Raw genomic sequence first — 24,181 nt, forward strand, 5'->3', positions numbered from 1 at the left:
TGCATCGATATCAAGCCTGCACCAATCACTCCTACTTCAATTAATTGGCCCGGTAAATTCCCGTACACAGTCCCGGAGGAAATGTACGACCAACCTCAGATGCTCCGACAAAGTTACACCCCAGATCTACTACGTCATCCATCCCCTCAGTCCTACATGTATCACCCCTCATCAACCTCACATCACCTCACATGCCAACTTCTCTTCCACCAGCCAAAGCATAATCATTACCAAAATGGAACTCACCCTCTTCTCCGCCAAATCCTACGACGCACACTACTTCACTCAAACCCTCCAAACCTTCAACCCCCCCCTCTGCACCATCACCACCCACCCCTTCGCCCTCACCTCCACGACCGTCTCCCTCGCCCGCACCAGCACCGCCATCTGCGTCTTCGTCAACGACACACTCGACGCTCCCGTCCTGCACGCCCTGCACGGCTACGGCGTCCGCGCCATCCTCCTCCGCTGCGCCGGCTACAACAACATCGACCTCCCGCTGGCCGAATCCCTCGGGTTCTTCGTCGCCAATGTCCCCAGCTATTCCCCCGAAGCGGTCGCCGAGTTCGCCGTCGCCCTGATCCAAACCCTGAATCGGAAAACCCACCGCGCATACAACCGCGTCCGGGAGGGCAATTTCAATCTCGAGGGGTTTCTCGGCGCCACGCTCTATAAGAAGACGGTGGGGGTGGTTGGGCTGGGACGGATCGGGATGGCGTTTGCGAGGATTATGAAGGGTTTTGGATGTACGCTGTTGGGGTCGGACCCGTATGGGGGTGTCGAGTTCACGGAGTTAGGGGGCGAGTATGTGGGGTTGGAGGAGTTGTTGGGACGGAGTGATATTGTGAGTTTGCATTGTCCGTTGACGGAGGGGACGAGGCATATTATCAACAAGGGGAGTTTGGGAAAGTTGAAGAGGGGGGCGTTGGTGGTGAATACCTCCCGGGGTGGTTTGGTGCATACCCGGGATGCGGTGGAGGCGTTGAAGGAGGGGCGGTTGGGGGGGTTGGCGTTGGATGTGTATGAGGAGGAAGGGGATCTGTTTTATAATGATCATTCGGCGGAGATTATTCATGATGATACGTTGATGCGGTTGATGACGTTTCCGAATGTGTTGGTGTGTGGGCATCAGGCGTTTTTTACACGGGAGGCGTTGAGTGAGATTGCCCAGGTGACGTTGGGGAATTTGGAGGATTTTGTGAAAAAGAGGTCGTGTCGGAATTCGTTGGTGAGGGAGGGGCATTTGTTGGTCGAGGGGGATAAGGAGCCGGTGAGGTTGTAGTGGAGTTCACTAGGATATATGATGCTCTTGGATGCTGAAGATAAGGGGTTGGTACACATACGATATTAATCTACGGAGCATTAGCTTTCTTGCAAGTCGATAATCTCGGCCGGTTTGCATCTTCTATTCACAGATAACACCTTCCAAGTCATCTTCACAGTAGCAATTGACATGATCATACCTTCCGGTCTCATGCAGAGCTGAGTCGTCTTTTGACTGATATGCGGTAGTATTTATATCCCGGTTGCAGCCCAAAGTGATATTGTTCGAATGCTCTGATCAATTGCGTTGGCTGGCAGGGTTCAGTATCTGCAAGGAATTCGTAGAGGGTTCCCCTTGGTCATTCCACATCCATCCGTTGTTAAATCAAGTGTTTTGTGGAATCAGGTGTAGTTTTCCGCTCTATACCTCTAAGTACCTATAAGCAACTAGTCCGAAAAGGGCCGCGCGGAACAAAGAAGGGTGTAGGCTGGCACAAACCCCTGAGCTTGGATTTCAGTCTTCCAAGTTCCAAGGTGTTGCATCCCCGTCAGTATGCAGTTATGCCAGGAACCAGCTGGTTTTATTCCGGAGTGCATGGAGCACGAACCTGCGGCTAGGCGGATTCAGGTACTACGGTATGACAGAAGTGAGGCTGGTGGTATAGCAGCAGCTTCCGAAGACTTCTGTGTGACTAGTCCAGAAACTCATTCCGAAGCCTGGCTCAAATTCCGGCCATGGCCGTTACCCCTGGTCAGGTGTCAACAAAGCTGTGGAAGATTTGGAATCACTGGCCTGGTTCGTCTCCACACCAGTCACTTCTGCCTACCATCCACCTCACCTACCTTGGTCTTATGTTTCTATGTCCTGTACTCTTTCCCGAGTATTATCGACATTCTCGTACTTCGGCATCTGGCATATTTTATTAGCCGGCAAAGATGGTAGAATGTCTTGAGTTGGTGACTCTGCTATGTCTTGTTCTGCAGTTGGTAGTCTGCAGTGTGGCCTCTAATGGATATCGTGAGTAATGCTATCTCTTCAGTCACCTTATTGAGAAACTGACAATCGGCGACAACGCAGCCTTAGGAGTCAACCTCGGACCAACGTATATGTAGGTACGCAGGCCAGCCTCAGCGAATCAAGCAGATCTAACACCTTGAGCAGCACAGCAGCCTATGTAAATGGAGACGATCAAGCAATACCGCTCGTCAAGATAGAAGGACCTTCAGCATACCAGGAGCATATGAAGCAGCTACTCGCTGATTCTGCGAGAAGGGCGTTAGTAACGACATCACCTAGCGCAGCATATGGACACTGACATAAAATAATTGGTGGTAGCTATATTGCAGGTAGACTGCATATTAAGGAGGATGATACTTGGGTGCCAGCTCCTGAGAGTGCGCTTAGCTACCCGTCCGACAAGGCAGATTTGATCACATCTCTTCTTCAACAGGCGCAGGACCAAGCAGCTCAGTATCTCCATCGACCTATCAATATCACAGCGCTGGGGATCCCAGTTGGTCTCGACTCCATCGCCGAATATCACCTCAAACACACAGCCCTTGAAGCGACCTCAATGCAATTTATCTGGCACGCTAGCCGTTATCTTGATGCTGTACGTCGTGCATATGGGCTGAACACGTGTGCAGCGTTCGGTCACCCTGAAGGCTGTATTTTGCTCAACGAAGATAATTGTATCTTTTTTGTGGACCTCAATTGCGACGGTCTAGTAAACCTATGGGTGAGTTATGTCGCTGACTATGCGGTTGATATTAATGAAGAGCAACATGCGACGTACAACATGAGTGCTTACGCGCATGGTGAAGGTGGAGGACAGGTAAACAGCCCATCCACTGATACACTGTGTTTCTCGTGAACTTCAGCTGATCCGGTGGCTAGTCCGACTCTCAGGAATTATCAGAATTCTTTCAAAAATTTATCGAGAAGAAAATCCCATCCTCCATGGGCGAGGATCTCCGAGCAGTCATTTTGAGCGGAGAAGCATCCGAGACAGAGATGTTCGCGCTGGAACAGGCTGTGTACCATGCTCTCCCGGAGAACTGGAGGTCACTGCTTCGGGCTGAGATTGACCCATTTTATGTGGCCGCCATCGGGACCGCGCGGAGAGCCAAGCTACAGCTTGATGATCCGGCTTTCCAGCGTGAAGATGATAATCTTTTTGATCTTGGAGGACACGATGAGCTATAGTCGTAAAGACAAGAGATGGTATCGGGTATTCTTTCTTAGATCGGCTATGATATAGCGTGGATGTTATCTACAAGATCATATGTGATTGATAGGTGTCATATCTGATGCTTAGACATTGGATTATGACACTTTTCAAGTTTCTCTACTCTAACTTGGGCTCCAGATTCGTTGGTCTGCTTACGCTATGCGTTAGCGATGGCGGCCCGGCGGCAAAGGCAGCCACTCTCATCCAGACACCCCATTCTACCTACAACTCTCTCAGCTCTTTACTTTATACACTGATAGTTATCTAGACTCGAGCCGCTTTAGTTTCTCTAGTCTTACCAAGCTACCTTTAAATGCCCACCTCAGCAGCCCCTTTACCACGCCTGGTCAAATGCACCTCCACTCTGGACGAGCGAACAGACCCAGGCGCTCCTCCAACCAGGTCCCCCGATTTATCCCAGGGTTGGGCAGTCCGACATCAGGATTAGCATCGTTGCACACACCAGAACAATTCTAGTGGTGCTGTGATCGAAAGGCATGGTATAGCGGGAAAATCCAAATCTTAGGTCCTCTCCTTTCCGAAGACAAAGAAAGCTACTGAGCATAACAAAGAAAGCAAAGCATGTTCTCACCGCGTGAGCCACCACAAGCATGACAGCCCATCTTTGGTAACTTCTGAAGCAGTCTTACCACATATGCATCGCCTGACTTCAGACCGTCTATTTAGAATAAGCGATTTCGACGATTCTTCAGTTCGCTGCAGAGTTACATACTGGATGGGGGTTATCATGTTAGTCTCACCAAGGTTTATTTACGGTATGATTGGCGATCGTGAAAGGGTATAACAAATGCTTTTGAGTATCTATACTAACACTAAACAATACCATTAGGCATGGCTATTAGATCACTGCCATATACTATACGAACACCATTCGGCAATGCATTACATCGCATCCTTCGCCAACACATTACTCTCGAGCTCAACCGCCTTCGGCCCGGTATAGCTGCCCTGACGAATGAACCAGAACAGCGTGATGAAGATGGTGAAGCCACCCGTGATCAGACACGTGTAGTTCATCGTTTCCGCATCCACGGGCATCGAAAAGGGGAAAACAAAGATCACGATGAATACGATCATGTACAGACAGGTGATGATGTTGACAATGTACCCAGTGATGCCACCCATCCAGAACCAGCCCCGGCGGACGCCCTGTCGGCCACGAAGCAAGTGTGGGAGAACGGCAGTGAGGTAGGAGAGGGTGGTCAGAACGACAAAGGAGCTGACAAAGGCGCTGAATGCGGTCGAGTTGCCGACGTAAATGCAGCCAAGGACGATAACAATGACGCCGCAGAAAAGGACGGAGTTGAGGGGGTTCTTGAATGTATGGTTGACCTGACCCAGGGAGCGGCTGAAGGGCGTGGCACCGTCACGGGCCAGCGTCCACAGCACACGACTCGAGGTGAGATAGCAGCCGACAATGGCAACAAAGAGAGGCAGTATGGAGACGATGATCAGACCGAGAGAGCCACCCCGAGAGCCGGTGATCTGGAGGTAGATCTCGGTCAGAGGGAAGAGGTAGGGGGCTTCGAGAACGGCATCCAGGTCCGTGATGCCGTAGAAGATCACGATGCAGTAAAGAAGAGCAGTGAAGAAACCCATGACATATTGGGCCAGCATGCCCAGGGGAATGTTCTTTCCCGGGTTGGGAACCTCCTCGGCCAGATGAGAGATGACATCAGGCGTGCCGACGGCAAAGGCGCCATTGAGCATTCCCAGGCAAAAGACGAAGCCATCGCTGCTATATCCAGCCTCGTTGAGCCAATCGCGCCAGACAAAATCGTTGGAGGCGTAGGGCTGTCCGTTGACATGGGGCATCACGGCACAGACGATGACGGTGACAAGAAAGCCGCCGACGACCAGGAATCCGCCTAGGGATTCCACCATAGGCAGGGCGCGGTTGGCGAATGCGACCAACAAGCAACAGGCGATGGAGCAAATCAGGTAGGCAATGAACACATGCCAGCGCTCAATGACATATTCAGGATGAAACAGAGCGTATGCAGATACGACCTGCGTGCCGAGAATCTGAGTCGTCGAGGCAGCACCGAAGATCCAAGCCAGGAAGTTCCACCAGCCGGCGAAGAAGCCGCAGACACGACCATATTTTCCTGCCGTGATAGAAGCCCAGTGATACACTGCAATTGTGAATCAGTCATGTCCTGGAACTTATGAACAAGAAGACGTACCTCCACCAGACGATGGCATGGATGAGGCCAGCTCAGCGAGGGACGCCGCGATGAACCAGTAGAAGACTGAGGCTGCGATCCTATGATATTATCAGCACCAATCCTTGCACACAGGGTATTGACGTACATCTCATAGATCACACCTGGCGGGCCTCCATCATAGATGGCCGTGACCTAGCAAATGTCAGTGATTGGATGTCACGGGTGGCAAACACTATGTGACAACTCGGGAACTCACGATACTTCCACCTAGAGCGATCCAGGTATTTCCACTAGTCAGGGCCAAGCCACAGATGTTGATAAAGCCAAAATTGCGATCAAGCTCCTGCTTGTGGCCGGAGGCGTTGATAGGCGCCGTCACTGATGACGGACTGTCCGAATGTGAGTCGGCCACGACGGGATCGACATGTTGCTTGGGCTCGTGCTGGAACTCCATCGTGCTGTCGTTTCAACCTTCAGCAGAAACGCATAGATCGATAGCAAGGAGGGGTGGAGGGACTATTAAAGATCGGCCAGGAGCGCCGGTCGAAATTTTCCGAGCTAAGGCACGATTAAATGCTCGCCTCAGAACCTAACCCATCAATTAAATGAGTTCAGGGATTCTGGCGGTTTATTGGCGACGCTGTCTCGATCGTACGACCAAGGAGCAAGGACGGCGTGTCCGCTTGTCGCTAACACCGCGCGATCGGAGGCCAAGAGGACCGGTGCAAACGACGGGTGAGAATATCGGATCGTGGATGGGCCGGCTTTTTAGTTCCTGTCTAGTTCTTCTCTAGTCGTCGGAGTTGAAAGTTTATTCGTGCGATGGAAATTGCATGGATATGGACTTTGCCCGGTCGAGGAGAGCAGGGATCGACAGCATCCATCGTTCCCCGGTGTTCGGCACGCATGTCCCAGAACCAGATACTACGATTATACGGAGCAAGGGACCTTATCGATGGCCCTGGAGGATGCACCAGGGCCAGGATCTCGCGATCTTGCTTGCATGAAGAACTGATATCTTCATGATAATCACCCCGCAACTCTTAATTAGACGTCAACCCACTTACACTTCACTGACACTGAGCTTGTGGTATGCGATCGTCTGGTGGCTCGACTCCAACCTTCACCCGACCCCAGACTGAACCGTGGAAGCTTGACCAGAAAATGGGCACCACTTGTTTGAGCAGACAGGGAACCATGCCGTCCGTTCACAATTCCAGTTTCTATTCTTCTGCGATTTCCGTTGCCATCCCTTGCTGATCTCTTATTGGGTGTCTCGATCACGTCAGCTTCTAAAGCAGGCAACATTCCATAACCCCGAGGTAGAGGCGTCTGGTTATCATTCCGAGATGGGCACGGAAATGCTAGCCGCACGACCGAATCGTCCCAGCTTTTCTACCGAATGATCGTCATCCATGTTGCATCGTTCGTTGAGCCGTCCTGCCCCTGGTTTCTGGCCTACTGGACCTGGCAGTCCCAGACACCGCATGCTCGCCACCATGACATTGCCACTGCTTTTCGGGGTGGCCAAGGGCTCCTCTCCGCTACAGGCCTGAGATTTACTCATTATCATTCTGCTTTATCAGATATGAGTAATAATTTCCGAGAGAACAATCGCTTCATCTTCGATCGTGGTATATTTATTGACCTCGGATTGCCAAGTAAATCAATCAAGCTTATAGTGAACCTAATTAATTTGACGCAAAGCTAACTATAAAACTAGAGGCAAAAGATCGGGCGGTTCCCACAGCCAACTCAAACTACGTACCCGGAAGTCCCGCCCGCAACAATGTCTCATGTCAGCTCATCCTCGGCCGTTCGGTTTCAACTGCCTCAGCACCGCACATTCGACTGATGGTGTATGCCGTATGGAGTCCCATCTAGCCAGCCGTGGACCACGCCAGCTAAGCAACGAGGACCGCATCCGGTCCGGACCCCTGGAGCACAGATCACCCGGGAAGCCCCAGCTTCCGTTAGACAAACCAATTTGTCACAGGTATCGGCCATCATCCGTGATAACCCACTCATGGAGTCTGGAGTCGACTCCACTCCAACAGGCAGCTTCATCATGTTCGAACGTGATTCGCCCTGTCCCATGGCACAAATTGAGCTTGCAAACGTTGCGTAAGACAGAACTGCGCTAGTGAACTTCAATCCCCCGGGGTGGAGTTCACCGCGTCTTGGACACGCTTAGATTGAGACAGGTCGAAGTTTAATTCATTGCACCTGCTTCTGGGCCTGTCTGTACCTGAACCGCACCGGGCTCGCCGACGTTAGCGAGTTTAGACCACAGGGCTGCATTTCGCTTGCTGTTGCTGCTGCTGCAGGAATAGAAATTGGCTCTCACGGAACTGCGGAAAATTCCGATCCCTGATGGTCTCTCATCGGCTAATATCAGAATTCAGGGGCTGTCGTGTAGGAGTACCCTGTAGGATGTGATCTGCGACTAATGAGACAAACGATGTTGAAACCAGCAGGATCTGTCGGGGTACACAATGTGTTTATCCTGGCCGCCTATTTTGCCGTGCGACAACGAAGGGACAAGTGTCGACCCAGCCCTTTCGCAATTGCTTTGCCGAGTGTTTAGCTGATGTCTGTTTTGGCTGCATGGCTTGGACCCAAGGAAAATGTCTCTGAACAAGCACGCAGATGAAGCGAAAGGCCGGTCAGCAAGGCTTGCCTGGTCTGCATCAGTTCATGCTCTGCGGACATCTCAGCAACGTACAATAACTCGGCAAAATCAGGCGCTTGCTGGCCAAAAGACCAAGGGTCTGGCCCTTCTCATGCTCCATATATTCTTCTGCCAGGTGAAACGGGGTAGATTGAGCCTTTTTGACGTATTTCTCACAAGGCCCGAGATGGGCTCAACGTCGTCTAGGTGGCATTGAGAGGGCAGCCAAGAACCCCCTCACGTTGACACTATGGTCAAGCTAATGGCAGACACAATGGATAACAGTCCAGAGGCATTCGAACGGGCAATATCTAAATGTCGACGTATCGAATGATTCGTCCTTGTCACTGGTTGCAGCCAAAGAAGCTGTCATCCTCGGAATGGCGGTGCTCGATGCTAGTCTATTGAGTGTTCCCTGAGGGTCATATCTGCTATTGAACCATGCTTCTGTTCAGCTCTTGACATTCTTCAGCTTCTGCAAGTGCCAATTGAGAGCATTCTGCCAGATTCATGAGAACTGGGACGTCCTTCGCTTCAAAGACAGACCTTGTTCATGTTGCTGACCATCGAGACACGGGTGCAGACCCCAAATTCATATTTCGTGGCGGAAAGTACACGTGTGCCTAGGGCAATGTTATTTCACTTGTCTAATGATGTCTATACAAGCTGAGGACGGTACTAAGCTTACATGACTCACAGGCTGGCTCTAATAATGTGTATAGGGAGCTCTGTCCAGCTAGATGGTATGGACGTGGTTGACCTTTATGATGGTTCCCAGCTTTGTTCTCTACTAAGGCTAGGTGTGGCATGCACCGACCATACTATCACATACCGAACTAATTCGAAAACAGCCTGTCCAGAGATGTGTGCTGTGCTGACGCATTATGTCGGGACAGCAAACTATGCAAAGCAGAGAACACCCAGCTAAGCCCGAGCTTGACATCCGTGAGCTTCATTTCCTACTGATCATCACTCAGCCAGATCTGTGTCATCACCGCCCAGTCAAAAGTCACATGCTTCATGGCATATGCCAGTGGCAACCATCATATCTGGACGTGGCTTGACTGCGGGCGACGGTCAGTCTGGGAGGGGTTGCACTGAATCGGCTCGATTACGCAGGTCAGGCGTCCCAGCGCCTGGGGTCTGTCAGACAGGCGATAGACATGTGAACCAGGCTCCTCGGTGTGGATATCCTGATAAACTACAATGGGCTAGTCGAGACTATTGTCCATGAGGGCTGTCAGTCTAACGGCCATGCGAATGGCAGACGGACGCCCTGTCTAGACCACCGAGGATCCGTCTATCATTCTGGACAGAAGCACGCAGAGCACAAGACATCCGCATGCTAGTACTAGGTCGTGGTCTGCTCGGTGATAGCCTGCAACGTCCAACGACGCCGTGCATGATCCTGGACAGTCACGGTCCCTATCCGCTGTTCCCTACATCCTAGCACAGTGTGACCCCTCGCGCACCCTGGGTGACCTGTCGCAGTTATCGCGACGGCATACGCGCGATAGCCTCGATTCACACGTGTCAAGGGCTAGGGATGAGTCGGAAGTGCGACTCACACGTCCGGCCTGGTCGGACAAGTAAGAATCCAAACGGAGGAACAAGATAGCATGTGGCCGAGCAGGTCCGGAGCAGGCTCAGTGCGGGGTATCCGCATTCAATACTGGTAACCGCGATGAAGCTTATAGCGGTGACAGCTGGATGTAAGACATCACCCATGGACGAAAAGGGTCAATGCTCTGTCTGACCGGCGCATACCCGGTGCGATGCTGGCAGGATCCCGTTCAACGAGCGTGTACTGCCTTGATTCCGAACCCATCCCCGTCCTCAGATGACGCATGAATTGCATGGAGGGCCGACACGTGTCCGTCCAGTTGGGTGCAGATCTGGCTGGGTCAGCGGCGCGTCTGGACGGCCAGGCTCGGGAGTCTGCGATGCTCTCGTATCGAATCTGATCGGAACAAAAGAGGGGCAGCCGCATGTGACCGATGCTGCAGGCCCTGCTGTCTCTTTGTCAGGCTGACCTATCGACTCGGCCCGATCGTTGCACTTGTGGCTGATGTCTCCGCTTATGAGGGTGAATCTCAAGCAGGACGACGAGGGTGAGCTGCGGGGTTCTCCCGATCTTATCTCCAGCTACCAGGTTATGCCAGTACCAGGTTATGGCAGTGTCGAGTGGTGTGCAGCCGCTGGCCTTCGAGCCCGGGGATTCGGCCGATAAGCATTCAGTCTTCCGAAAGGATCACCGCCCTTGAGCGGCCAACGCACTACCCGGTGAGATGCAGCGCTGCTCGACGCCAACTGCATTCGATAGATACTCGTGATGTCACTTGAACTAGCGGGCATCGCGGACAGACGCGGCTGCGCGAGGAGAAAGAAAAGGAGGGGCTGCGGTGAAAGAGAGGGGTAATTCCATACCCCGCCATCGCGCTTGGGCACCAACCCTATACCTCTAGTCTCAAGTCTCGACAGTCGACAAAGTAGACACGAGTCTAGCCACCAGTCCGAGTCCACACTCCAGTAAACAAAGCCCCTCTCGCCTTCAGAGTAAATATCCGATCGCTTGCCACTGCTGACCCGCTGAAATACCACCGCCACAACCCAGACTAGGATTCAGCTTGGACGGGCTAGCCGGGGCTAGAGGCCGCGGTGCTCCGAACCCTGACAAATGCAATGGGATAATCGACTATCCGGCTAAGTATAGCCTGCGTATCAGCACCGCAGCGGGCAACTGCGCAAAGGTTTTTCCGCCGACCGCCGACCTCCTCGCTCTAGATCTGCGGGAATTTATGCTTTGTTTGTTGGACTGGGAATTGGCGACAGCTACTGTGTAGACACTAGACAGGCCCCGGTAGAGGGGTAGTGAGGTCCGATGGCGGGGTTGACCTGTTTGCTTTGGTATCTGTTTACTGACGAGTCTGGACGATACGGAGGGGTAGCTTTGTTATGGGTGTTACTGTAGTAGCCTGGTCTTGGGGTATGATACTTTCCAGTCATAGTAAAATTCATGTGTTCTACTCCTCTCACTAGTATGATTTATCTTCAAAGAAAATACTTCTTCTAGGCACCTTCATCTTCAACTCAGTAGATCGTAGTTAGTCCATGTTCTTGTCCAACATATAGTACATAGTATAACTTCCATATATCCTCACATCTAAAATACCTATCCCAACATCTAGACCCAGACGACTCCTAAATATACCTTCACAAAGATAGCCTCTGAAAATCTAACTTGTACCCTCCCAATCTCACAGGCCTACCTAGATCTAGTATCCAATGCCTCAGGCCAACACATCATCCTCCCAGTACCCCTCACCTCACCTCACGTCCGAGGAAAATATCTCCAGCAATAGGTGTCAGTGTCAATGTCAGTGTCAGTGTCAAAGCACGTCAAAGCACCTGCGTACATACCTACCTACTTAGCTACATGCATACATACGGAGTCCTCCGTACTCCATACCCACAAGCGAAATCCTGCACCCTACAGCAACAGCCATCATGCACAGCAACCCAACGCCCTCCTTCCCTCCTTACCTCTTGCGTACAGGGTACGGAGTATGGAGTCATGACACTGACAGATATGCAAGGTTAAGCACGCAATGACACTTGGGTGACCGTGCGTACTAAGCTGTCTCTCTCTCTACTCCGTATCTTAGTGGTTCTGCTGTCTTGGGTAGATAGTAGGCTTATCAGTACGAAGGACTAGAAGGGTTCAGTGATGTGATATCATCGCTGGGTGAGATTATCCTGGAGGGGAGGTGAGGTGAGGCTCTGGTGATAAGGATGTTAATTCTTAGTACTAGTAGGTATGTAGAGGGGGAAGGGATTTGATTGGTGGAGTTTTGGAGGGGTTTGATGGGTCAGGGAGTATCTAGTTGTCAATTCGATGGGATGGTTATTACAGTACTGGGATTTGGTCAATTTGTGTATGGATTGTGGAATACGTGGCTTCCATGGTAATTAATATATATTTTGGTTGTTACGGTTGTGTGCATTGTCCAGGGAGGTAGGGTTGAGGCTGAGTGTACTGTGTAGAGAATATATATTTGGGTTGTGGGTTGGTACTAGGTATCCCGTGATGTTCCCTGTAGTCTGTACCCTGTATAGACAGGGCTGGGGCGAACTGAAGGAAAAGGTAGTTAGTAGTAATCCGTACAGGTTGTCTGTACCTAGTGAATGCGATTGTCCATGTTGGATGTGACTAACCCGATCGAGTCCCGGATGCAGATAGGCTGAAAATCAACCAAAATTGGACTGCAGCTGCAGCGCAGCCCTCTAAAGTTCCTGGAGTTGCACAACACATCCGCCCCAACACTCAAAACAGTCGACTCTGCATCAGTGCATCCAGCGGGTGCATCCACCGGCCGAGTACATACGTACTGGACTATTTTAAGGTTGTAAACAGAACGAAAATCAGGCTCCATCGCAAACATTGGTTCCCGGCACTGCCTATCTCTTAGTCTCGTCGGCTCGGCTGTGTTGTGTGTCCTGTGTACTCCGTAGTGGCACGTACGCACACCCACTTTACGGATCGCAGAACACCAGTATACGTATGGCAGGCCCAGACGCCCACCGCCAGTGATCTTCGGATCATCGTTGTTCATCACCCCGAATTTTGACTTTGGGGAAGGGGCAATTCTCGGGCACGGAGGCTTCCACGACTGTTCGATGAGATTACTGCTTTGGGATGGATCGACGAGCTGTCGTCTCCTCTGGTGAGAACCGTGGTTCGGGGCTGGGGAGTGTCGGGTTGCGCGGATGCGGTAGAGTTTGGGGATGCCGAGATTTTTCCAGCTGTCTCCTTTGTCTGGTACTCCCCAGTAGATTGGGGGAGGGTGATTAAGTGGGATCTGATTGGCTTGAAGCTACCTCGTAAAGTTGTTTTGGTTTTGCTTTCTTTGTCCCGGAGCTCCGTAGGACCTCAGGCCTCAGGGATAGCAGATGTACCTGGTTCTGAGGATCTGGCCATCGTCTAATCTGATGGATCGACCGTCTGGATGCTTAGTCTGGCGCTTAAACACGGAGTCGCCTCAGTTATCAGTCGAACGCAGGTGCCTGCTCCTGGTTACATCCGTGTTTGATGTCTAGCGGTCGATCCGGCGAAGCGCTTAAGCGGCCTGCTTCATAATCGCCTGAAATTGAGACCACCTCTTTTCCAGGCGCTTCCACTTCACACAGCGGCTATAGCATCAGCCATTGTCATCCTTTCCTAAGCCGGACAGGACAGCCGCTAATTCCTGAGACGTCCGGGTAGGCTCGTCGCAGGGAACACATCCTGGATAGTCAGGTACTAGGTACATCCTGCCACCAGTCCCTTCCCGAGCTAGAGCTGCAGCGACAGGGATGTGAAGACTCGAGAGGATGGAGTGCATGTAAGTCCGCGGATGTCTTACATCCATGGCGGCGCTCTGCACCAACCAGCAGGCGACCTGTCAGGAGTGGAATCCTCCACCGATTTAGGCTCGCCGTAGCGGCTCCCACGCCGACTAGAATATTCGAGGCGGGATTCAGCTGGGGATATCACCAACTTGCACACCGGGCACTGGCTGCCTCGGTCGGATGCCGCGGTGATTGACAGGGCCGGGTGCCTGGCAGCCCAATCAATCGGATGGCAATCGTAAGGAGAGGAGACACCAGCGACACCAGCGACTCCAGTGACTCCAGCTGAACTCGACAGCGGCAAGTCAAAGGCTCAACGGCCGAGGTGCACCGGAAGCGCTAGCCCGATGCGGTACCGAGGTCTCTACACGCGACGCGGTTCGTGGATTCTGTTACATAATCCCTCGAGGCGGTTTGCCCGACGAGGCGCCCTGGAGAGGCGACGGGTTCGGGGTCTGTCCGTGCTGGCTGGGGCACTGACCAATGGCAACGTGGCAATACCCTCTGCACCAATCATGTAGCAGCGATAACGAGCTGCAGGAGGTCTCCAATCCGGAGGCGAGGTCGAGGGCTCCACCGCATTGGGAAAGGCCGTTCTCCCGGGTAATTGGTTCCCACTTTCACTGAAGCCATCCCTCATCCATCAGGATGTCTCCCAGTCCAGTCCCTTATCCGATCCGATTGATTGGCACGGGAAAAGAGGACAACGGTCGGTCAGTCACCGCCAGAACAGTGGACTTGGAGGGAGGGCGCTTGCAAGGGGACGGACCAGTGATGGTAAGACCGACCAATAACTGCAACGCATCCCTCGATTATTGGGAGGTCCAATGTAGGGTACTACATAGTACGACTAGGGCCACCAACTGGCCCTGGTCCCGAGGTTGAGGAACACCCATGTAGCACCTGGTCTCGTGAACTCTTCCTAAGAGAGCAAGTCAGCGCGGTCAAGGCGGCCAGTGGACCTCAGGGCCGGGTGGAGTCCGCTGGCCAATGAGCGGCCTTCCTATTTTGATTTGGTGGGAGATTCACCGGTCGAGCGTTCCGTGGTCAGAAGCCGGCAGACGTCGTTCCCAGGGCGGTTGGGGGATGGAGACTGGAGACTGGTGCACGCTACGATGGAGTAGCGGACTGAGCGGAGCCTGGATGCTTCAGAGCAAAATTGCCTTTGGGATTTTGGACTTTGGAGATGGGAACGATCGTGAGGTGGAGTGGGGGGAGAACAATGGAGATGGCCCAAAGGGGAAAGTTATCATATGCTTGAGCCGTCGAGATGCCGTGTCAAAGGCGGGCAAGGCCAATGAACCGGTTTGGCCACTCGACCGGGATGCATACTTGGTTGCTTCAGGGTAGATCGGGAGATGATACAAAGTTGACTCGGGACCGCCTGGTGCATACCGCGCGATGAATCATCGATGGCGGTATGTGGTATGTCGATTGTAGATACGGAGGACGGTAGATCCTCGATCGCAGGAATGTCCGTCGCGGGAGGGAGGGAGGGAAGGGACTGAGGCCCAGAAGCAAGAGGCGGTCAAGGGCGCAGGGGGTGTTGTCATCATGACTTCGGCCAAAGGGACTGGCTCACTGGCTCCTGCAGCCATCCATCCATCCATCCATCCTGTCTGGCCGCTCTCGTCCATCCCTCCCACTTGCCAGCGTCAATACCGTACAGGAACCGGGCAGGCCAGGAGGTCCCGTGAGCCTGTGAGATCCCCATCCCCATTATTCCAATCTACGGAGAAACCAACGACGACTAGTCTACATGCGTCTCATATCAGACGGGAAAACCTCGTCATCTCCTTCATACATAGTAATAATACGGGCTGTTAAGCACACGGTCAGAGTAACACTCCGGCGTGGTATCCGACCTCTCCAAATCCCGGTCCAAGTATATCCCAAGTCTGTTAGTACTAGATTCCTGGGCTGGGAGGGTTAATGGCACACTAGTACGAAACCTCGGTAAAATGCCGTGCTGGTTTGGGGTTAGCCTGGCCTGAACCCATCCGATCTGCTGTTACGCATTGGTAACGCCGGACGATCGGTACGGCTCCTGATCCTCCAGTTGTCCTCCTGGTCTTTCAGGACTCGGGTTCAGGGGGTGGATGTGATGCCTCGTCCCATGATTAGGGCCTTCCATCTATCGGTCAGCGTCTTGGGTGCTTCCTAGGAATCTTGCAGAGAGGAGAATATTATCCGATAACAAGGGGCAAGACTGCACTCTGCCGGCTGGATGTAAGTAAGCATCTCTCCATTCCTCCACTCTGGCAAAGTAACTTCAGTCAACTCGTCACGATAACTGGCACCGGCCAGTCGTGTTGCCTCCGATCCTCCAACGGCTCCACCGGCTGCGTTTCTTCGGGACTTTCTAGCCTCAACCTACTGGGGGGGAGCGCCCCCGTCGGAACTACCTATCGAGTCCAAGCAGACGAGATGAGACGCCAGAGGGGGGGGTTAATTTAAAATTATGATGATGATTATTATTATTTTGGATTATTATTATTATTATCCTTCTCGGGGAGACTCCATCGGACTAGCGCATCTCCACAATGCATGGCAAAATTCGCCCATTCCCTTGCCCTTCCCAGACTTGCCATCCCCGTCCGGCGAGTGCCACTTAATAATTCATCCATTCCTGCGGGCGTCCATTTAGACTATTAGTAGCCCTTCATCGCCCGCTTATTTCCCTTCACTCGTCCCGATTAGATTCGAGTCCCACGACCTCTCCTATCTCTCTGTCTATCTATACTTTCAAAAGTATATATCATCTATACTTCGGACTCCACGCCGCTGATTGATTCCCTGGATCTCAAACGATTCCCAGCGTCATCGCGAACTTTAACCCACCCACCCGCTTGCCACTGCGATGCCCTTCTGGTTCCGCCCAGCTTCTCTGTCAATGGCCATTCGGATCTAAACTCACTACTGTTACTGTTGGCATCATCACATCAATTCACTCTGATATCAACCGGTGAAGCGATATCACTTAATTCCCTCACCTGCCACCGCTACCACCGCCACTACTACTACTACCTCCTGTCCTCCCTATTTTCCACTACTTCCACCGCTTTTCTACTCTCCTCTCTACCACCATTTCGAATAATCTCTTCCACTTCTTGTTCAACACCTCTGATATCATATCGACCAAATGGCTACCCACGTTGTTACGGCGACCACTACCCCTGCTTTCACCGTCTACGGTCACCCTTCTCCGGGCAACTCGGCCGAGACTTCCCCCGCGAATAACTCGCCCACTTCTCCTCGCTATCAGCACTTTCCGCTGCAGTCGAAGCAGCTCCGCCCGCTCAAGGGTCCGCTCTATGTTCCCGCTGCTTTGCGTCCGATGGAGCGTCCCCAGAAGGCCTCCTCTCCCCCGACTCCTCCCCGCAGCGTGCACGGCTCGCTGGACAGCCTGAATGAAGGCGAAGTCGGTGTTCCCGTCACCCGTCGGTCGACCATGGAGAGCTACAACAGCGGTCCTTCCGTCAGCAAGCTGGCAGAGGATGAGTGGATGAAGAATGAGCATCTGGGTGAAGTGACTGGACTCCCCACTCGCGATCACTGGAAAGTAAGTGAATCCGATTTTCCCTTCCGACCCGGGTGGGCGCGTGCGCTTTAATAGTGTCGGCATTGCGCAAGCGGAGCTTTGTGTTGCGCAAGCATCCACTTGCGCGATCTCGCGCAATTGCTATGACGACATCCGGCGGATTTCGCACAACACCCCTTGATTGCGGGAATGTTTGCTAACAAGCCCTCTCTCCAGGCGGACTCTGCTTCTCCCAACTGCGACTCCCCTACCTGCCGCTCCTCCTTCGGCCTCTTCCTGCGTCGCCATCACTGTCGCCACTGCGGCCATGTGTTTTGCTCCTCTCACACTCCTCACGTCGTCCCGCTCGACCAGAATGCGCGCTTCCACCCCGACGGCGTCTCCTCCCGTGCCTGCGATCTCTGCTGGAGCGCCTACCAGCGCTGGGAGGAGTCGCGCACGGAGCGCCTGAGCAAGATCCAGAGCCTCCTCGATGCGCAGAGCAAGGCCGCGGAGAGCGACAGTGAGAGCGACGACAACACCGTCTCGGAGCACTCGGATACCTCGCCGGACGAGGCTTCCAAGCCCGCCCTTGCTGGACTCCTGGGCCAGAACACCGAGATCGCCGCCAGCGTTCCTCGGGGCTGGAACTGGAGTACCTTCTAAACCTTACGACATCACGTGCTGATGACCATGTCTATACGCACCTCACCGCGGGTGTCCTTCACTTCGTACATACCTGTTTTAGAACATATTTTCGTCGATTCCGATCTGTTGCCGGGCTTGCTTCGGATTCGGTCATTGCTGGGAGTTGGGACGATATTGCGATTAATGGCTAATGGGCTACGGGCGTTGTTTGCTTGCTTGATTGTTTGATTGCTGCGACCGATCGTCGTCAGATGCGAGGGGTTTCTTTCTTAATCTTGTTTTCTTTACTCTCAGGATACCCCGTCATGGTTGCTTATGAGCGGCGATCTTTTTGTTGGTTCCTTTTCGGCGCGGAGTACTACATGGTATGCAATAGACTTATGACTCCACAACCTCCTCTATGCTATGTAATCTATTGTATCTTCTACCCATAATCACCCTCAACCCTCAACCCTCACAACTAAACCAACCCAACCCTCCTCCACATCCCCACATGCTCAATCCCCTCCTCATCCCACCTCCCCAGTCCCTCATCCGTCTCAAACCCCATCCGGGTATACATCCCCTCGACCTGCGTCTGCGCATGCACCAACACTAACCCCTTCCACTCCTTCCTCTCCCCCGTCCCCAGCACCCCCTCCCCCGCCCGCTCAATCTCCCCCACATGACCCCTCGCCCACTCCAACGCCTCCTCCACTAATCTCCTCGCCAGCCCATATCCCCTCCACTCCTTCACCACCGCCACCCGGGTGAGTTTCACGTACGGTTCGTGGGCGGTATCCCACTCCGGCAACTCTGGCGCTCGTTCGGGATGTGTGAGGATCTCGTGTGGTGGGTGAGGGGGCGGGACGAGGCGGATTACGCCTATGGGGGTTTTGGATTCTGTTGAGGAGGGGGATTGGGGGTGTGGGTGGTGGTAAATAACCCATTGCCAGCTGCGGGGATCGTCATTGTCGATTTCGCTTTCGGGGGTGCAGTGTTGTTCGGTGATGAAGACGAGGGAGCGGATGGTGAGGGCGTCGGTAAGGGGGGTGGTGGTTGCTGTGGTGGTAGTGGTTGTGGTGGTGGGGAGGGTGAGGGGGGTGGATTTTCCTGGGGGTGGGATTAGGGTGGTTGTGAAAGTTGGTGGCATTGTTGCGTTGGTTTGGTTGGCAGTGAGGAGGTGAGGTAGAAGGGTGGTGAGTTGAAGATGAAAGGATGGTTGGGATGGGGAGGGGGTTAGGTATTAGAATGACCCTGGGGGAAGAGTGATTTTGTGATAGTACGGAGTATTGAGACTTGGGATACGCCCTACCTTTGACATACATCCCAGTAATTACTGTGTTTGGTATAGTGTTGGTGATTGCGCTATACTGTGTAGGGACGAGCTGGGTTAGATGATACTCGGCGGTGGTTAGATCAGGGTGAATGATTACTTATAAACAAGATTTCAGGATTAGCCTGATAGCCATAAACTTTATGATGATTCTCATGAAATTCTCAATTATGGTTTAGATGTCTAGTCGGTGTTTGATGCTGACGCAACAGGTCGCTATAGTCCGCCGTAGCTATAGATCGGACGGAAATGCGGAGATAAGCGTTCCGGCTTGGTTGGAGCAGGTTGTTGGAATGGGGATGTTGTACATCATATGAAGACTTTATCTACTGGAGTCATCTAGAATCAGTTGCCTAGAATATACTTACCAATTCATATATCTCCTCAGGAACAATTGTGGAAATAGGCCTACTATGAAGGCCTTCTCTTCGGAATCCTCACAACAAACAATGCAAACACCAAGTTTTCCTGCATCGCATCGCATCGCAACATCTTGCCCATCTCCACCACCAACCATGCAATAAATAACCACAATGTCGCTCTACTACGACGCCGTGTCTATGCTCACGGCGCCTGCCACCGGCGGCTCTTTCAAATCGCGCATCTACACCGCGCGCAACATCAAGTCCTCCCCGGCGCAAGTCTACGCCCTGATCATCGAAGCTTCAAAATGGGACATTCTCCTCAAAGAAGTCATTGAGGCTGCAGGGATCCTGAAACTGGAACCAAAGGTATTCCCCCCTCCTTGATTACTCGCTCCAATCGACAACATCACCCCATACCAACCCTCCCACCCTCGAGAACCCCAACTAACCAGCCCTAAAACAGCTAACCCCCCTCCTCTCCCTCCTCCTCGTCCACGACCACCTCCTCACTAAATCCGGCCTCGCCGCAACCTCCACCCACCCCCTCCGCCTCGCCATCGAGCGTCACAAAACCCGTCTCCGCGGCGAATTCACCAAAGCGCGCGTCCGTCGCGGCTGCGCCTCCATCCCGGACCTCAAAGATGCAATCCAAAAGGAAAAACTCGCCCTCCAAGGCCCCCTCACATCCATCTACCCCCGCTGGGTCCGCATCAACAACATCCTCACCACCATGTCGCACCAACTGTCCACCACCTTCGCGGGCTACGAGCGCGTCCATACCCTCGCGGACCTCGTCATCCCCGGCCGCAAAACCATGCTCATCGACCCCCACGTACCCGACCTAATCGCCGTGGCACCCGGCACGGAATTCATCACCTCAGCAGCGTACAAGAACGGCGAAATCATCCTCCAAGATAAAGCCAGTTGCTTCCCGGCATATCTCCTCATCGGCGACAACACATGGACCGAAGGCGGACTATTAGACGGATGCGCCGCCCCAGGCAACAAAACCACCCACATGGCCTCCCTCCTCTCCAAATCCTCCCCCACCGAAAACTCCCAAACCAAAGAAACCCAGGAAAAATACCACGTCTACTCAATGGACCAATCGCAACTCCGCGCCAAAACCCTCCAGAAGATGGTCACCACCGCCGGCGCCGATAAAATGGTCACCGTGCTCGCAGGACAAGACTTCCTCGCCCTCGACCCGCAAGATCCCCGCTTCGAGAACGTCAGCGGTCTTCTCCTCGACCCTAGTTGCTCGGGAAGTGGTATCATCGGCCGAGATGATGTCCCTAAGCTCGTTCTCCCGGAATCCACCTCCAGTTCATCTACATCTTTCTCCGCAGGCGGCAAAAAACGCAAACGCAGACCCGACGACGAAGGCACAAGCAACCGAACCAAAACCCCCACAACCCCCACCCCCACCTCCGCAACCGACGAAAACGACGTTTCCGTCTCCGGAACAGATACCGAGCGACTGGTTAAACTCTCCAATCTGCAGACGCGGATCGTGGAACACGCGCTGAGTTTCCCGGCCGCGACGCGGGTGACGTATAGTACGTGCTCGATCCATTTATTGGAGAATGAGGCGGTGGTGTCAAGGATCTTGGCGTCGGAGGTGGCGAAGAGGCGGAGGTGGAGGGTGTTGAGGAGGGAGGAGCAGCCGGTGGGCATGAGGAAGTGGAAGTATAGGGGGATTAGGAAGGATCGGGGGGAGGGTGAGGGTGGGAAGGGGGTGGAGGTGGATGTGAATTTGTCGGATGAGGAGTTGGAGGGGTGTTTAAGGTGTTGGCCTGGGGATGAAGAGGGGACGGGAGGGTTCTTTGTGGCCGGGTTTGTGAGGGATGGAGATGTTGAAGATGGGAATGGGGCTGAGTATCAACGTAAGGATCAGGGTCAAGATCAGGACGATGATGACGAGGAAGAGGAGGATGACGAGTGGGAGGGATTCTCGGATTGATCTCTGGTCTAGAGCTAACGGACATGTACAGTAAAGAAAGTCATGTATGTATAGTATAGTGACTATGACCCTAGAAATGTCCTCATTCGGTTGCGTGTTCGCTGCCGTGTAAACACGTCCAACTTCACCGCGACCATGACAAAATCCATGCCATCGCCCTTCGCCCTCGGCTGCAGGCACAACCGCCATTGTCCGTTGCGTATCACCCACGGACGTTCAATGGAGCCCTCATCGACGCGTTTGCGCTTCCTTTGCGGCTCCTCGGCAAGATGCTCCAGGCCAGGCGTGTTGTCCCGGAGAATGTCCGGGAAATATTCGCGTTCGCCATCAATGGTCAAATCCGTGTCCACCGACAGCGAGGCCCACAGACGGTCCTCCGGCGGGGGCTGCGATCCGTCTAGCTGCACGAGCCGGTTCTGGTTGGGTTTCTTGCTGGCTATGATCTGCAGAAGACTGGTTATGCGGGTTTTTGTGGCGCCGAGGAACGTGGGACGTCGACTGGTCACGTCGAGGACGGTGCTTTCGTCACCAATCTCGAGAATCAAATCATACTTCTTCTCGTCGATAAAAGGCCGAGTGTAGGTAACAAAGCCCGCGGACACAACGTCTGTCTGATTCTGACCAGGAGGAAGCGGGATATCTTCGATGTCAATGCCAGACCGGCGGACGTCCTCGAGACGGATGATAATCTCATCCCGTTTGCGGATGGGGTTGAAGCTGATGTGGTGCGGTATAAGTTTCTGCTCCAGTCCACGCAGATGGAAGTAGCGACAATCACGCAGGAGCTCGTCGCGATGCGCCTCGTTCCGAATGTCCAGAGGATACCCGCGAAGGAGGTGGAGGAGCTGTGCAAAGACTTCCCCTGAACGGCTGGGGACACTGGGTGGTGTGATGGCTGGTGGCCGCAACAGACCTTGACGGTCGAGCCCGGGGAATACTTCCGTCGGCGAGGCAAAGAAGGCCGCGAATCCCAACGTGAAGAAGTTCGGGGTATCGCCAGGGCCGGAGAAGATGTCGCGAGGAATCTGGAAATTGCGGCCACCGATTCGGACAAAGATCTCCGATTCGAACAGTTGAGAGATCAGTCGAGGCACTGGAGGAATCAGCAACAGTTTATGATTCGCAAACGGCTGAGGGTGTCCCTACAGCTGTAGAACTGGGCATCGGCGAAGAACTTCACGAACTGCGGCCCATCTTTGGGCAAAATATGGTAGCCTAGTGAGCCAACACGGTTAATCAAGGCACGATGTTTCGGAAGTTGTGGCATGTGCCTACCCTGCAGATGCTTAGCAATCTCCTGGAATGTAGTCGGATCGCGATCGATGTAGAGGGTTCTGACGTTCGAGACGTCCCCATGCAGGCGCAGCTGTTCTTCGAAGAAGCGGGAGAAATATGACGGGGCTCCAGAACGTTTAGTGACAGATCAGCCATGCGCACGACCGAGATGGATCGACTGACCATCGGAAGCAATGGAGGCTCCTGAGAGCCGGAAGAGCTCCGTTCCTATTTGGATCGAGAAGACCTTCTCAGGCGGAAGCGTGCATTTGGGCTCCCGTTTGCTGGGCGACTGGCTCAGGATCGATCGGCCAGCTTCACTCGCCATTCCTGCCGCCTGCAAGATGCTCTGGTCAACGGAGGGCAGATTTAGGGATTGAATCCATGCGCATTCGGGTCCATCCATGCGTGGATGCGCAGCTGTAAGGCGCCGGCGCGGACGGATGAGGCTGCGATGGCGGCCCGCACGGGGCGATACACGGTCGCAAATCGAAACGGGTTTTCAAATGAGACCGGTTGGATAATCTCCCGTCTCCCGAAGGACGTTCAGGCACATACAGATAGGTGCAGTCAAGGCGATCGGTTGCGGAGGTGGAGGAGTCAGGCCGACTGCTACCGTTCGGATCGTCTCTGGACCGATGGAATCAACAAGCCCAGGGAAGAACACGATGGCAGAAGGTGACCGGATTGAACTCAGTAGCGACACGCAGATAGAGGAAACCAGTGTTGAATCACACCCGATCCAACTGCATTGGTTGATCACGACGGATTGAGCTGAAGTTACGCGCCCGGAGCTTCGGCGCCAGCATTCCGGCCTGGCCTCAAAAGGAACCGCCGTGGCCTGGCTTTGGGTTTTGGCGTTGTTCGCTCGCGTTGGTGTCGTCGACCTCGAACCAGGGTCAGGAGCTTGTATCCTCGGAGGTCTGAGCAACAGAGGGCTGGAACAATCATGATCAAACAGCGCTCGTCTCCATCGCAAGCCACCCGTCGAGGTACCGCGGATATGGCCTGGGGGGCCTGGGGCCGCCCGTCTGCTTTCACGACATCATGACGAACACGCACGACGACGGATGGGCGAGATAGACAGTGAGCCAGATGGATGGCTGCCAATCTCACATGGCAAGCGTATCAAACCGTTGAAATACTGCCGACGAGGCTCGGTTTCGCCCATTCCCCGCACCAGCACTCGCTCTTTGGCCTCGGCGGATCCGCAGCATGGCCTTGCCAGCCAACCAGCTGCAGTACCACGCCAGCTTCACGATGCTCTGGCCTTTTGTTTGCTATACGGAAGGCACAGTAGACTTTCGGGACTGCTCCACTCCTCTCCAGCATCTCAAGCGAAGCCAAACCCCC

General features: G+C 53.6%; 7 protein-coding genes across 7 annotated transcripts; 4 read left to right on the plus strand and 3 right to left on the minus strand.

Annotated features, from left to right (window-relative positions):
- Nucleotides 1–235: 235 nt before the first annotated feature.
- BO80DRAFT_345244 (2-hydroxyacid dehydrogenase) lies at nucleotides 236–1,282 on the plus strand (the record flags this gene model as incomplete). The annotated part of the gene is made up of 1 exon (XM_025715315.1): nucleotides 236–1,282. One exon carries the CDS (start codon nucleotides 236–238, stop codon nucleotides 1,280–1,282), a length of 1,047 nt encoding a protein of 348 aa, XP_025579861.1.
- An 835-nt stretch (nucleotides 1,283–2,117) lies between these two features.
- On the plus strand, nucleotides 2,118–3,610 carry BO80DRAFT_461378 (uncharacterized protein). Its single transcript, XM_025722445.1, has 5 exons — nucleotides 2,118–2,281; nucleotides 2,342–2,372; nucleotides 2,426–2,539; nucleotides 2,600–3,098; nucleotides 3,161–3,610. The coding sequence occupies exons 1-5, from the start codon at nucleotides 2,200–2,202 to the stop codon at nucleotides 3,467–3,469; spliced, it is 1,035 nt and encodes a 344-aa protein (XP_025579862.1). The 5' UTR covers nucleotides 2,118–2,199; the 3' UTR covers nucleotides 3,470–3,610.
- Nucleotides 3,611–4,286: 676 nt separating this feature from the next.
- On the minus strand, nucleotides 4,287–6,461 carry BO80DRAFT_421555 (choline transporter). Its single transcript, XM_025718632.1, has 4 exons — nucleotides 5,940–6,461; nucleotides 5,829–5,875; nucleotides 5,702–5,781; nucleotides 4,287–5,650 (listed from the first exon to the last, which is right to left on the minus strand). The coding sequence occupies exons 1-4, from the start codon at nucleotides 6,135–6,137 to the stop codon at nucleotides 4,398–4,400; spliced, it is 1,578 nt and encodes a 525-aa protein (XP_025579863.1). The 5' UTR covers nucleotides 6,138–6,461; the 3' UTR covers nucleotides 4,287–4,397.
- Nucleotides 6,462–16,884: 10,423 nt separating this feature from the next.
- On the plus strand, nucleotides 16,885–17,928 carry BO80DRAFT_345391 (FYVE zinc finger domain-containing protein; the record flags this gene model as incomplete). The annotated part of the gene is made up of 2 exons (XM_025715324.1): nucleotides 16,885–17,304; nucleotides 17,500–17,928. 2 exons carry the CDS (start codon nucleotides 16,885–16,887, stop codon nucleotides 17,926–17,928), a joined length of 849 nt encoding a protein of 282 aa, XP_025579864.1.
- Nucleotides 17,929–18,370: 442 nt separating this feature from the next.
- Nucleotides 18,371–19,146, minus strand: BO80DRAFT_461381 (GNAT family N-acetyltransferase; the record flags this gene model as incomplete). Its single annotated transcript, XM_025722446.1, has 1 exon — nucleotides 18,371–19,146. Exon 1 carries the CDS (start codon nucleotides 19,040–19,042, stop codon nucleotides 18,371–18,373), a length of 672 nt encoding a protein of 223 aa, XP_025579865.1. The 5' UTR covers nucleotides 19,043–19,146.
- A 506-nt stretch (nucleotides 19,147–19,652) lies between these two features.
- BO80DRAFT_490556 (rRNA (cytosine-C5-)-methyltransferase RCM1) lies at nucleotides 19,653–21,553 on the plus strand (the record flags this gene model as incomplete). The annotated part of the gene is made up of 2 exons (XM_025723643.1): nucleotides 19,653–19,956; nucleotides 20,054–21,553. The coding sequence occupies exons 1-2, from the start codon at nucleotides 19,759–19,761 to the stop codon at nucleotides 21,551–21,553; spliced, it is 1,698 nt and encodes a 565-aa protein (XP_025579866.1). The 5' UTR covers nucleotides 19,653–19,758.
- BO80DRAFT_421562 (uncharacterized protein) lies at nucleotides 21,326–23,701 on the minus strand. The gene is made up of 4 exons (XM_025718633.1): nucleotides 23,012–23,701; nucleotides 22,829–22,954; nucleotides 22,700–22,768; nucleotides 21,326–22,646 (listed from the first exon to the last, which is right to left on the minus strand). The coding sequence occupies exons 1-4, from the start codon at nucleotides 23,232–23,234 to the stop codon at nucleotides 21,616–21,618; spliced, it is 1,449 nt and encodes a 482-aa protein (XP_025579867.1). The 5' UTR covers nucleotides 23,235–23,701; the 3' UTR covers nucleotides 21,326–21,615.
- Between the last annotated feature and the right edge of the window lie 480 nt (nucleotides 23,702–24,181).

This window comes from Aspergillus ibericus, assembly GCF_003184845.1.
Source record: "Aspergillus ibericus CBS 121593 unplaced genomic scaffold BO80scaffold_3, whole genome shotgun sequence".
Classification (NCBI taxonomy): domain Eukaryota; kingdom Fungi; phylum Ascomycota; class Eurotiomycetes; order Eurotiales; family Aspergillaceae; genus Aspergillus; species Aspergillus ibericus.

What these genes read in the sequence shown, in the direction of transcription:
- BO80DRAFT_461378 (XM_025722445.1), top strand. Translation starts at nt 2,200, where the DNA reads ATGGTAGAATGTCTTGAGTTGGTGACTCTGCTATGTCTTGTTCTGCAG. An exon ending in AACCTCGGACCAACGTATAT is followed by an intron (nt 2,373 to 2,425) that starts GTAGGTACGCAG and finishes CACCTTGAGCAG; the next exon opens with CACAGCAGCCTATGTAAATG. An exon ending in ATGGTGAAGGTGGAGGACAG is followed by an intron (nt 3,099 to 3,160) that starts GTAAACAGCCCA and finishes TCCGGTGGCTAG; the next exon opens with TCCGACTCTCAGGAATTATC.
- BO80DRAFT_421555 (XM_025718632.1), bottom strand. Translation starts at nt 6,137, where the DNA reads ATGGAGTTCCAGCACGAGCCCAAGCAACATGTCGATCCCGTCGTGGCC. An exon ending in TCGCTCTAGGTGGAAGTATC is followed by an intron (nt 5,876 to 5,939) that starts GTGAGTTCCCGA and finishes GACATTTGCTAG; the next exon opens with GTCACGGCCATCTATGATGG. An exon ending in CCAGGTGTGATCTATGAGAT is followed by an intron (nt 5,782 to 5,828) that starts GTACGTCAATAC and finishes ATAATATCATAG; the next exon opens with GATCGCAGCCTCAGTCTTCT.
- BO80DRAFT_421562 (XM_025718633.1), bottom strand. Translation starts at nt 23,234, where the DNA reads ATGGATGGACCCGAATGCGCATGGATTCAATCCCTAAATCTGCCCTCC. An exon ending in AGCCTCCATTGCTTCCGATG is followed by an intron (nt 22,955 to 23,011) that starts GTCAGTCGATCC and finishes AACGTTCTGGAG; the next exon opens with CCCCGTCATATTTCTCCCGC. An exon ending in CGATGCCCAGTTCTACAGCT is followed by an intron (nt 22,647 to 22,699) that starts GTAGGGACACCC and finishes TGATTCCTCCAG; the next exon opens with TGCCTCGACTGATCTCTCAA.